At 45.3% G+C, this 14,570-nt stretch overlaps 1 protein-coding gene across 1 annotated transcript in view; it reads right to left on the bottom strand.

Moving 5' to 3' along the window:
• Positions 1-2,540: 2,540 nt before the first annotated feature.
• Positions 2,541-14,570, bottom strand: part of TBX15 (T-box transcription factor 15) — a 101,007-nt gene continuing 88,977 nt past the window's right edge. The window contains exons 7-8 of the mRNA XM_044272921.1: positions 12,443-12,540; positions 2,541-5,586 (exon numbers count right to left, since the gene is read on the bottom strand). Of these exons, the coding sequence (XP_044128856.1) occupies positions 4,805-5,586; positions 12,443-12,540 (880 nt within the window). The 3' untranslated portion in view covers positions 2,541-4,804. The remainder of the gene's footprint in view (positions 5,587-12,442; positions 12,541-14,570) is intronic.

Below are 14,570 nucleotides of genomic sequence, written 5' to 3' on the forward strand. Positions count from 1 at the left end.
ACAAGCGATGGACTTATCTTTGATCTGGGACGATGTCTGGATGTTATTATATGGAGGAGGCTGAAGACATAATGCTGAGGAAATTTGCACTTAAAACAAGATCTGGTTTCCATCTGGAGAGGATGAAAAATAGTGGAAATCTGTCCCCTCAGAACCAAAGATCTCCAAAGACAAGTAGACCTTCAGGTCTCATGCTCCAGTCACATCCAGAGCAGCACTCAAAGTCCTCCTGTCTCATGTTAGATCTCAGGATGCAGGTGCTCACATCTTACGGCTGTCCCTGCTAGTTCAGGGTCTGTATAAGACACCTTCTGCCCTGGGGCTTCTTCTGCACCCCCATAATGCTTTCGGCATAGTATACAGCTACACAGGAGCGCAGACGGTGGAGGCGAAGGTCAGCACTCTAATGGCAAGCAGCAGAATTATACCTGCAGCTTTGAAAGAGACTGAATTATTAGCCATGATGTTACAGCAGTACATTCACTACAGCTCTGGATGTGACTGGAGTAGAGGACATGGCATAACAGCAGAATTGGGAATACAGCTCTGGATGTAACTGAAAGTATTTGTAAAGTTACACTGCATTGGTTCTGGGAGCAGCCCACTGATTATACTGTGCAGAAATCCGACAGGAACCCCCAGAACAGAGAGAGACGGGGAAATCACCGCAGATAGAAACGTATAATTGTCACGGAGATATCTCACATTCTAATGGCTGTGCAGACCTCACACCCTATACCGTATAAGTGCATTATACTGCCTCCTATGTGCAAGAATATAACTACTATAATACCGCCTCCTGTGTACAAGAATATAACTACTATAATACTGCTCCTATGTACAATAATATAACTACTATAATACCGCCTCCTATGTACAAGAATATAACTGCTATAATACTGCTCCTATGTACAAGAATATAACTACTATAATACCGCCTCCTATGTACAAGAATATAACTGCTATAATACCGCCTCCTATGTACAAGAATATAACTACTATAATACTGCCTCCTATGTACAAGAATATAACTACTATAATACTGCCTCCTACGTACAGGAATATAACTGCTATAATACTGCTCCTATGTACAAGAATATAACTACTATAATACTGCCTCCTACGTACAGGAATATAACTACTATAATACTGCTCCTATGTACAAGAATATAACTACTATAATACTGCTCCTATGTACAGGAATATAACTACTATAATACTGCTCCTATGTACAGGAATATAACTACTATAATACTGCCTCCTATGTGCAAGAATATAACTACTATAATACCGCCTCCTATGTACAAGAATATAACTACTATAATACTGCTCCTATGTATAAGAATATAACTACTATAATACTGCCTTCTATGTACAAGAATATAACTACGATAATACTGCCTTCTATGTACAAGAATATAACTACTATAATACTGCCTCCTATGTACAAGAATATAACTACTATAATACCGCCTCCTATGTACAAGAATATAACTACTATAATACCGCCTCCTATGTACAAGAATATAACTACTATAATACTGCCTCCTGTGTACAAGAATATAACTACTATAATACTGCTCCTATGTACAAGAATATAACTACTATAATACTGCTCCTATGTACAAGAATATAACTACTATAATACTGCTCCTGTGTATAAGAATATAACTGCTATAATACTGCCTCCTATGTACAGGAATATAACTACTATAATACTGCTCCTATGTACAAGAATATAACTACTATAATACTGCTCCTATGTACAAGAATATAACTACTATAATACTGCCTCCTATGTACAAGAATATAACTACTATAATACTGCCTCCTATGTACAAGAATATAACTACTATAATACTGCTCCTATGTACAGGAATATAACTACTATAATACTGCCTCCTATGTACAAGAATATAACTACTATAATACTGCTCCTATGTACAAGAATATAACTGCTATAATACTGCTCCTATGTACAAGAATATAACTACTATAATACTGCTCCTATGTACAAGAATATAACTACTATAATACTGCCTCCTATGTACAAGAATAGAACTACTATAATACTGCTCCTATGTACAGGAATATAAATACTATAATACTGCTCCTATGTACAAGAATATAACTACTATAATACTGCTCCTATGTACAGGGATATAACTACTATAATACTGCTCCTATGTACAAGAATATAACTACTATAATACTGCTCCTATGTACAAGAATATAACTACTATAATACTGCTCCTATGTACAAGGATATAACTACTATAATACTGCTCCTATGTACAAGAATATAACTACTATAATACTGCTCCTATGTACAGGAATATAACTACTATAATACTGCTCCTATGCACAAGAATATAACTACTATAATACTGCTCCTATGTACAAGAATATAAATACTATAATACTGCTCCTATGTACAAGAATATACCTACTATAATACCGCTATAGTTACAAGTCTTCTCATATGGTAGTGAATTTCCCACACAGATTATGTAATATTTCGGAGACTGGACGGTATGAGACACGTTAGAGCAGAGATATTTATTGAGCTTCTGTGTGCTTGGCACTTATACACAGTGATGTGTTACATAGCTGATCGCTGCTCTCCCCTCCCCCACAACCACTTCGCACTTAAATATTATTATCTACATCACATCAACAAACAGAAATCGGATTATGTCATATCTGCATTATCACACAGCTGCGGTTTTATACCATTCACAAGAGCAGCAGACCTGGCCCCACAGAGCCCACGTCCACATGTTACTGCTATCCCCAGTCCTGCATTTATCTTGCTTACACATTACCGCACAGCATCATGTAAAATAACCATAAAAGTGATACAGCAAGACAATAAATAGAAGTTGTGTGCCGCCCCGAACGATATCCCGCCTTAGGTTCGGGCTCCATGATAATGGCGTGGCAGTGAGGGGTTGCAGGGGCCTGCTGCTCTCATGACGTCAGAAGACTCAAAGAAAAGCGATATAAATGAAGCGATAAAGCAGCGCAATAATTACACCGTAGATACAAACAGAACCTGCACTGAAGAGCGGGAAGAGCAGAGCTCTTCGAGCTTCGGCCGTCCTTAGACAACAACTGACTGAATGACATCTGCATGATGTCATGAAGGTGGAGGATGCATCCTACAGCACTGTCTACACCTGGGGCCCAGTGAGAAAAGGGAGGGCCACTGCTTCCTGCTGGGGGCCACTGCTTCCTGCTATCTACTGAATGGCATGTAAGGGGGTACTTCATGAAAGCTATTGGAGAGCTGGGACCTGTTCACTTTTCTTGCACAAGTGGCCCCTGCCGCCTGGTCTACATGGCCCTGCCCTCGGACTAGCTCTTCATGGTTGTGGGCCTCAGGCTTCTGGGCTCAATGGGTGAATCAGACCTCATCCCCAGGCCTTGTGATAAGATGAGTGTGAGTGCACACTCAGCAAAGGTGAGATAATCTGAGACTCCTGGTAGACCTCAAGGCCATCACCACCGCTACATGCAAGCCGTTCTTCCCAATGGGTAGGACAGGAGATGAGACACTTACGTATCTCCTCATCTAGACCTACGTGTCATGTGCACTTGTATGTGGCCACCTCCCATAGGAATGTACTCAGACTTAATACATCCACGTGGCAGGGTCAATAAGTACAATTTCCACTGGAAAAAGTCACCCAAAAAGCTGCGGTTGGGTATCAGAATCATGGTTAGACGCTGAACCTTAGCGGACACCCCGTAATATCGCCAACATCATCTATAATATACAGATAATTAGTGTAAGGCACAGAATGGTGAAGCTACGAGCGCTCCAGGCACAGGATATTATCTACTCTCAAGGGAGCGGATTTGGTATAAATTCTTCATATTTTGGAAGACAAGCCTTGAAGGAAACCTCTAGACAGCAAGGCTCGGACCACTCCCTTGTGTGAAGACTGGAGGACCACCAACCCTGCGATAAATCCCAAGCTTTCCATTATGTTCTAGTGTGATGTCTACATTTCAGAAGAAGCCATCGCCCCGATCGCTCCAAAGTGCACTTTTAATATCACAACAATTCCTTAATGTGAACACATCTAGGAGACAGAAGAAACAGAGGAAAACGTCTTTGCTGTATTTACATGGGGTAAATAATACTTGTTTAAGTGTCTGGACGAGAAGATACGCTCATCTCGTAACCTGGACATGTGATGATCTCCTGTGACACACATCCACTGAGGCATCTGTCTAAAACGTTCTCGCACCCGTTCCACCTCACTTCCCAATGACCAGTTCAAAGGAGCATTTTCCCCCTCATCTCCTCATCACAATTAATCTCCATGCTCCGATTTCCCAGCAGCCGGCCTGCCACGTGGAGTCACAAGTTCAACCCCAACGTCTACATCCAACAGAAGTCCTGTAACACAACATTCCTCGAATATCCAACACCACAACCACCACCACCCAATGATTTCCAGAGTAGCGTCCACAGATGTCCAACACTTTCACAAAGTCTTGTATTTTTTACCAAATATTTGTTCCGAATTGATTGTCGGGTTCAACATCCTACTAAAAGACCCCGAGGGGCTTCAGTTTGATCAAGCAGTGAGGATGTTCCCACCATACGTCCAGAGGCTCTTCAACATAGTATCCAAAAACAGGAGAGATCTACAGGTTACACTGCAAGCTAGGTCCATGACAACTGCATTGTACATCCGCCACCTCCCATGAGACAGTCATGGCTCCATGCTAATCCTACTATTTTAAGGCACTGTGGTTTCTACTGACCATTCCACAAAGACCCAGACGGTCTTCAAACCATATGTATGGACATCTGTGATGATGACCCAGGGACACCTCCGTACTGTCTGCTGTCACAGGCATTTGAGGCCTGCTGATTGCTTGGAGGGTTGCCAATCATGTGCATGGCATCCATACCCGAGGACAGGTACTGCCTGTCCCCAAAGGCAACATTAGAGGGTGAGGAACAGAGTAAAGTGCCTTGTGGTGCAGTAAGTTTCTCGGGGCTCGCTGCCAGGCGAGGAGAAGCTGGGAAGTTGTATCCATAAAGGTTGTAAGGGTTGTGGATGGAGAAGGCATTGTAGGAACCTTGTTGCATGTGGCTGCTTCCAAACATGTGCGAGGAGGAGGAGCTGGAGGAAGGGTTTCCAGCTTGCATCATATATTGAAATTGTGAGGTTGGGTAAGAGCCCAGCTGCCCGCTATATGCATCCATCTTGCTGTTGCTTGGCAAAGAGGAAGTAGTGGGCATTCCAGAGATTAAGGTGGAAGTCCTCTGGGACATAAAGGTCTCAGATGGTTGGGTACCAGCAGAGTTTCCTCCTTGCAGCCTGTTGTATCCATTATCACTCAGGCTGGAGTAGCCCTGGAGTGCGGCCATGTTGCTCCTGGCACAGGCGGGGTACTCCGACAGGTTAAGGTTGCATAGCTGATTTTCACGGCAGCCCACATTGAAGGAGTTGTGTGTCAGATGAAAGGTTGGTGGAGAGCAAGATGGAGAGAGCAGATGAGAAGATGCTGAGGGAGATGGAGTCCCAGTGCTCGAGGTTGTAGGAGATGTTCCTGTGCTGCCACCTAGGACAAAAGTAGAGAGAAGAATGTTATCTCTGATGTAGATGGAGTCTCTGTATTCACAAGAATATACAGTATATTTTATTCCAAGGCATGTAAAGATACCAGAGGACATCATGAATATTAATGAGCACTCAACCTGTACACCGCAGAGGATCTCACAGACTTCAACCTGTACACCGCAGAAGATCTCACAGACTTCAACCTGTACACCGCAGAGGATCTCACAGACTTCAACCTGTACACCGCAGAGGATCTCACAGACTTCAACCTGTACACCACAGAGGATCTCACAGACTCCAACCTGTACACCGCAGAGGATCTCACAGACTTCAACCTGTACACCGCAGAGGATCTCACAGACTCCAACCTGTACACCGCAGAGGATCTCACAGACTTTCACCTGTACACCGCAGAGGATCTCACAGACTCCAACCTGTACACCGCAGAGGATCTCACAGACTCCAACCTGTACACCGCAGAGGATCTCACAGACTCCAACCTGTACACCGCAGAGGATCTCACAGACTTCAACCTGTACACTGCAGAGGATCTCACAGACTTCAACCTGTACACCGCAGAGGATCTCACAGACTCCAACCTGTACACCGCAGAGGATCTCACAGACTCCAACCTGTACACCGCAGAGGATCTCACAGACTCCAACCTGTACACGGCAGAGGATCTCACAGACTCCAACCTGTACACCGCAGAGGATCTCACAGACTTCAACCTGTACACCGCAGAGGATCTCACAGACTTCAACCTGTACACCGCAGAGGATCTCACAGACTTCAACCTGTACACCGCAGAGGATCTCACAGACTTCAACCTGTACACCTCAGAGGATCTCACAGACTTCAACCTGTACACCGCAGAGGATCTCACAGACTTCAACCTGTACACCGCAGAGGATCTCACAGACTCCAACCTGTACACCGCAGAGGATCTCACAGACTCCAACCTGTACACCGCAGAGGATCTCACAGACTTCAACCTGTACACCGCAGAGGATCTCACAGACTTCAACCTGTACACCGCAGAGGATATCACAGACTTCAACCTGTACACCGCAGAGGATCTCACAGACTCCAACCTGTACACCGCAGAGGTTCTCACAGACTCCAACCTGTACACCGCAGAGGATCTCACAGACTCCAACCTGTACACGGCAGAGGATCTCACAGACTCCAACCTGTACACGGCAGAGGATCTCACAGACTCCAACCTGTACACGGCAGAGGATCTCACAGACTCCAACCTGTACACGGCAGAGGATCTCACAGACTTCAACCTGTACACCGCAGAGGATCTCACAGACTCCCACCTGTACACCGCAGAGGATCTCACAGACTTTCACCTGTACACCGCAGAGGATCTCACAGACTCCAACCTGTACACCGCAGAGGATCTCACAGACTCCAACCTGTACACCGCAGAGGATCTCACAGACTCCAACCTGTACACCGCAGAGGATCTCACAGACTTCAACCTGTACACCGCAGAGGATCTCACAGACTTCAACCTGTACACCGCAGAGGATCTCACAGACTCCAACCTGTACACCGCAGAGGATCTCACAGACTCCAACCTGTACACCGCAGAGGATCTCACAGACTCCAACCTGTACACGGCAGAGGATCTCACAGACTCCAACCTGTACACCGCAGAGGATCTCACAGACTTCAACCTGTACACCGCAGAGGATCTCACAGACTTCAACCTGTACACCGCAGAGGATCTCACAGACTTCAACCTGTACACCGCAGAGGATCTCACAGACTTCAACCTGTACACCTCAGAGGATCTCACAGACTTCAACCTGTACACCGCAGAGGATCTCACAGACTTCAACCTGTACACCGCAGAGGATCTCACAGACTTCAACCTGTACACCGCAGAGGATATCACAGACTTCAACCTGTACACCGCAGAGGATCTCACAGACTCCAACCTGTACACCGCAGAGGTTCTCACAGACTCCAACCTGTACACCGCAGAGGATCTCACAGACTCCAACCTGTACACCGCAGAGGATCTCACAGACTCCAACCTGTACACCGCAGAGGATCTCACAGACTCCAACCTGTACACCACAGAGGATCTCACAGACTTCAACCTGTACACCGCAGAGGATCTCACAGACTTCAACCTGTACACCGCAGAGGATCTCACAGACTTCAACCTGTACACCGCAGAGGATCTCACAGACTTCAACCTGTACACCTCAGAGGATCTCACAGACTTCAACCTGTACACCGCAGAGGATCTCACAGACTTCAACCTGTACACCGCAGAGGATCTCACAGACTTCAACCTGTACACCGCAGAGGATATCACAGACTTCAACCTGTACACCGCAGAGGATCTCACAGACTCCAACCTGTACACTGCAGAGGATCTCACAGACTCCAACCTGTACACCGCAGAGGATCTCACAGACTCCAACCTGTACACCGCAGAGGATCTCACAGACTCCAACCTGTACACCGCAGAGGATCTCACAGACTCCAACCTGTAGACCGCAGAGGATCTCACAGACTTCAACCTGTACACCGCAGAGGATCTCACAGACTCCAACCTGTACACGGCAGAGGATCTCACAGACTCCAACCTGTACACGGCAGAGGATCTCACAGACTCCAACCTGTACACGGCAGAGGATCTCACAGACTCCAACCTGTACACGGCAGAGGATCTCACAGACTTCAACCTGTACACCGCAGAGGATCTCACAGACTCCAACCTGTACACGGCAGAGGATCTCACAGACTCCAACCTGTACACGGCAGAGGATCTCACAGACTTCAACCTGTACACCGCAGAGGATCTCACAGACTTCAACCTGTACACCGCAGAGGATCTCACAGACTTCTACCTGTACACCGCAGAGGATCTCACAGACTTCAACCTGTACACCGCAGAGGATCTCACAGACTTCTACCTGTACACCGCAGAGGATCTCACAGACTTCAACCTGTACACCGCAGAGGATCTCACAGACTTCAACCCATACACCGCAGAGGATCTCACAGACTTCAACCTGTACACCGCAGAGGATCTCACAGACTTCAACCTGTACACTGCTACAGCAACTCCAGACTCATGCACATCAGTATACGGATCCTCCACACTCATACACATCAGTATACGGATCCTCCACACTCATACACATCAGTATACGGATCCTCCACGCTCATACACATCAGTATACGGATCTTCTACAATCATAAACATCAGTATACGGATCCTCCACGCTCATACAATCAGTATACAGTTCCTCTATAATCATACACATTAGTATACGGGTCCTCCACACTCATACACATCAGTATACAGATCCTCTACAATCATACACATCAGTATACGGATCCTCCACACTCATACACATCAGTATACGGATTCTCCACACTCATACACATCAGTATACGTATCCTCCACGCTCATACACATCAGTATACAGATCCTCTACAATCATACACATCAGTATACAGATCAACTACAATCATACATATGAGGATAAAGATCCTCCACACTCATACACATCAGTATACGGATCCTCTACAATCATACACATCAGTATACGGATCCTCCACACTCATACACATCAGTATACGGATCCTCCACGCTCATACACATCAGTATACGGATCCTCCACAATCATACACATCAGTATACAGATCATCTACAATCATACATATGAGGATAAAGATACATACACATCAGTATACGGATCCTCCACACTCAGTATGCAGACAATAAAATTAATTCTAAAACGTGTTACTATAATAACCCTCTGAACAGGACGTTGGCACTTATTATGTTATATTAAGGTCACCAGTAGTGATGGTTGTGATGTCAGACCTGCTCCCAGTCAGGAGATCATAGAGACCGATGCCAGGCCGGTGTCTGCCCATGTGATCCTCAGCTAATTACCCTCTACTGAACATTGAAGTAATGAATCTTAATGGTCCATGTCCACCTGACCATAAAGGTCACCACCTGCCGCTGAACCGATGAGCAAAGCATTAACACTAAAAGTGCCATTCTGTTAAATGAAACCCTTTCCGGTGCTCCCTGACAACACCACACTTTTAACCACGGGGGATAGGAGGACACCAATCTCCTTCTGATGCTCCTCGACACCACCAGGAAAAGCATAGACACCTATGAAATTTGATTACTGACTGAATGGTAACCCTCTACCCTCCCAAAGGCTGGTCCTTCACCACATTAGTCCAAACCTTCCCTAATGTCACTGACCAGAGGGGTTACCTCACAACGACAACCCCTGCTTGATCAGAAGTGGCTGTGGTGATCAGCTGAAGCCACTTCTGGACAATGGAGAAAAAAGTCGTATTACATGGTGGCTCTTTAAGTCAGTGGTCCTCCATGTAATGAGTCTGCCACAGCAGTTCATAGAGGAGGTTCCAAACCAGGGTCACCTAGGAGGACACATGGACATGGGATGTCCTCTGAGGAAACCCCTAGAAGCTTATTCTTCTAGGAGGAGGCTTGGCTCATTGGGGAAGGCAATTATATTTGAAAAGGTTGAAGAGAAAAGAGGAAGAGAGCCACTGAGAAGACAAATTGTAGCGATACAGGAGGCCCTCAGTAACAAAGTAACATACTAACAGTAACACCTTCACATCAGGACAAAACATGTTTCATTTCTCTGGAAACGTATAACTTGGTGTCAGTGTAGCTATATGATGTCTGCTTTTGGTACTTTCTATATGTGCAGTTAAAAAACAGCTCCACATACATTTACAGGTTGCATGTGGTATTGCAGTGCAGCCAAATTATGTTAATTGAGCTGCAGTACTGACAACCTATGGGCAGGGATGATGCTGTATTTTTCTTTTTTCTAAACAACCTTTAATAATGGTATACCACTAGAATATGGAATAACAGTTAGATTGGAGCGGGTCCTAAGGTGGGAGCAGAAGTGGCCCCTGAAGTGAACAAAGAGTGCACCACGGATGCACTGCACCCCCTCCATTCTCTGCCATCAGAAAGAACAATCTCGGCTATTTACGGAATGGGTGGTCGCGCAAGCGCGTCTTGCTCTCTCCTAACTTTGTGGCTCCGTTCAGGAGACAGGAGGGGGTCCCAGAGATGGAGCCTGCATCTATCTGACATTTATGGTATATCCTAGCAATATACCATAAATATCCCTATCTGGAAGGGTTTCTACCATTTCTAAACTTCTAGCTTAGATACCAGATTCAAGGCCACATACCAGATGTATTTGCTAATGCTGGACTTGTGCACAACACACACACCTGTTATCAAATATTCTGGCATATTGTATTCTGTAATATAATATCGTGGGCGCTGCAGCACAACGAGAGCTTGCCAGGATTTGACCTGAGCAAAGTGACCGTTTCTTTACTTTATATGCTTTTCAGTAATTCATTTATTCACTTAGCCATTGCTTAAGCCTATTTATTCCTGTGTCTCAGAATCCACAATAAAACGTCTCTGGTGGGACGACACCTTTAATAACACAGAGTAACTAAAGATCTCACTAGAGTTAATAGGGTTTTCAGAGATTTTCATATTGATGGTCTACGCTCAGGGGAACTTAAAGTGGCCCCATGTTGTAGGCAGGTCCAAATTGACAGAAGGTGGGCCAACAGAAGTAGGTGGTGCCAGCAAGACCGTAGTGCAGCACGGAATACCACCCCAGCAGAACCAAATACACAGTGCAGCAAAATATACTGCCTCAGCAGAACGAAATAACACAGTGCCACCGGTCAGGTGCATAAGTAGCTGAGACTCCTAAAAGCGGAGAGGATCAGATCCTACCCAGCCAGCAGCATAAAGAGGGCTTGGGCCAGTCTACCCCTGGATATCAGATGGGTGGTGGTCTGACACACAGCTGTTTAAGAAGACTTCAGCACCATGGCCTCTTTCTAGGCCACTGACATCAAGTTCATGGGTCACGTCACTTAGGTGTAGCTCAATCGCATTCAAGTGAATGGGGCTGAACTGCAACACCAAGCACAGCCACTATACAATGGACAACACGGCCTCCTCAAACAGCTGATCGGTGGGCTCCCTGGTATCTGACCCCCAATGATCTTATATTGATGACCTATCCTTAGAATAGGTCATCAATATCTTAATCTTGGAAAACCCCTTCAATGTGACTGTCCAGCCTATTAAATGTAAAAAAGGGCTCGGAACAGTATAAAATAATAGAGTAAGTGATACTCATCTTACTGTAATTTACTCTGTTCTGACCTTTTTATAAAAAATTAAAAAAAATTGTAATCAGACGGACAACCTCTTTAAGACATCATGTAGCACACTGGAAATGTAATCTGCATTCTGCATCCATACAATACCTACTATGTTCTACTCAATGGAGGTCCATGAAATCAGAGGTCTTCCCAAGAATCCCTACTTGTACAAAGCTCTGGAAATCTGAAAGGATCAGATGCTTTACCGCCAGAACATCTACCAATCTATTGTGTGTCTCCTTTAGGTCAAACTTTCTTTATTGACTCTATGTACGGAGCGGAGTACGTGCATGGTCTGGATTTTCGGGACGGCCATGATGCTACAAAGAGCTATTACAGAGCAGACCACGCCTGCAGCTCACTTCATTCCTCTAATGCGATTAATGTGATGCAATGTGTGGCTGATCTGGAGCCAAGAATTATCATAAACTTCTGGGTGGATAACCAGAGAGAAATGCCGTTTTCATCACCTCCATAGCTAATCCTCGGAGTATTTTTTCATCTTTAACTAAAACCATTGGTACAGAACCTCAGCTGTTCAACACATGAAAGATAAAAACTCCCCCCAAACAAGTGTAGCTTCATGGTATCTGGATAGAGGCTGAGCTCACCTTGTTGCTTCTGCATGGTCGTAAAATCTTCAAAGGTAAGAGTGCGGACTGGTGGCCTCCAGAATGCATACGTCTCCATGATAGCCTCCAGGCCCGTCCTGCAGACGAGAGAAACAATTAGGGAAATCGAAGACAGGATCCATTTATGTAACACTCAATAAAAACGCACAGCAGATCTCCTGACAAACTGTGAACGAGACCTGACGCTTTACTCTGCAGACTGTACATTTCCCTGGAGAACACTTTATATGCTGCAAATGACCATCTCATCTGTGCCGCACCTCAAGACGTTTCTCCAAAGGAAACGTGGACTTTAAAACAGCCCTAGCAAATACTACAAAACTGTAGGAACCCAATACAGCTTTTCAAAGCTGGTCTGAACCAAGAGCTGCCATCAGAAAGAACCGGGCCCCTACAATGTCTAATACCATATCGGTAGGCACCTGAGGAATGTTCTTCTGCTCAAGCTCAGTGACTTGCGATTTGAGATGAAGGAGAATAATACAATCTTTATGCAACCTCCCAAGCCTAGGCCATATATTTAGTGGGTCCATGGGGTATGGGGGAAAAAAGTCTAATTGGGGCCTGTACATTATCACTTATGTAAAATGAAGGGCACCATGTCAGGAACCGGATTTTCCCATTGTGACCATGGATAAGAATTGAAACATCATATGTCCAATGCGGTGGCTGGTGGGTAGTGAGTCTTTGAAGCCCACAGGAAGGTTTGGGCCCGTGTATCACCCTAATGGGGGCCTTCTCTGAACCCAATGCTCAAGTCCCATATCTGTTCTGCCTGCCACTAAACATGAAGTATAGATCATGAATGTATAAAGTGTAGGTTTCTTCCCACTGGAAAAAAATTTCCACTTACTCTCCTAAATGCAGATTTCAGGGGATACGGGTTCTCCTTGTGGAGATCCAGGTGGTAGAGGAAGTCTTTTAGGTAATACTCGCTGGGAAAATGTGCTGAAGGATGAAAAGAGTCTCTCTTTAGGGCCACCTGTCGATGTACAACCCACTTCATGAAGGGTAGGGAATAGTGCAGCCCTGTACTCCACCCACACTACTATCCCTACCTACTTCCGCACAATCCGACCTAAATAGTGGCCCACAACTTGGCGACGGTCCCTGACTCGTGCAGAGGCCTAAACCTAAATGGGTTAAAGAGTAGTCAGACAGAAATTCAAAACCAGACAGGTATAACCAGGACTGGATCAAAGTACAAAAGCTAAGTCAAATACACTGCAGAGTGAAACCAGGAAATAACGATAGTGACAAAGTCAGCAGGCAAAGGCAAGGTCACAAACTAGTCTAATACCAAACAGAGTCCAAAATCAAGCAAGGTCAAATAACAAGCAAAGTAAAATACCAGGAGGTCACGTCAGTGGCAAAATCAAAACACAGTGGTAAAGTCAGAGAAACAGGCAAAAGGTCAGAGATCCAGAGTAACAAACACAAAAGTAGCTAGTGAGGCAGGAATACCAATCACAGGCAACTGTGGCCAGCAGCTGCCTGTTTACATAGCCCAGCCTCAGGAAGCACGTGACGCCGGCACCGATTGATTTCGGCGTCCCTGCTCCCTGACAGGTCAACCAACCCCACTGTCAGCACCGCCATAGTGCATAGTGCCGGGCTCACCTCCAGAGGGCAGATGGGAAAGTATCTAACAATACAAAGCAACCTGTGTTGACAGATGACCTGTGTAAGCACTCCACAGCAAAAGAAACCGATGGCTGCAAATTTCAAGGCAATGATTAGAATAAAATAGGGAGAACCTAGAAAGTTAATAGCAATTGGGGGTGGTGGTCATGGAGGTGGGAGAGGAGTACTGGAGGAAACCATGCACCTAGAAAGAAGGGAAGATCTAGGAACTAATGGGCCAGTCTTAGGTTGCCATCTTTGACCGCTACTGTATCCCTAGGACTTACTAATATGTAAGGAAAAATGTAAAGCTTCCCTTGTCTTGTCTAACTCACAGACTGAACTGACTACATTATAGATGAGAAGTCTGCTGAAGGACCTGGTCCTGTTTCTCCACTGTCAGAGTCGGCTCCATGTAAATGTGACGATAAGCGACTTGAGCAGCTCTTGTGCTGGGTATTGGAGCAGGACCGACCTTACATAT

This window comes from Bufo gargarizans, unplaced genomic scaffold (genome assembly GCF_014858855.1).
Source record: "Bufo gargarizans isolate SCDJY-AF-19 unplaced genomic scaffold, ASM1485885v1 fragScaff_scaffold_228_pilon, whole genome shotgun sequence".
Lineage (NCBI taxonomy): Eukaryota > Metazoa > Chordata > Amphibia > Anura > Bufonidae > Bufo > Bufo gargarizans.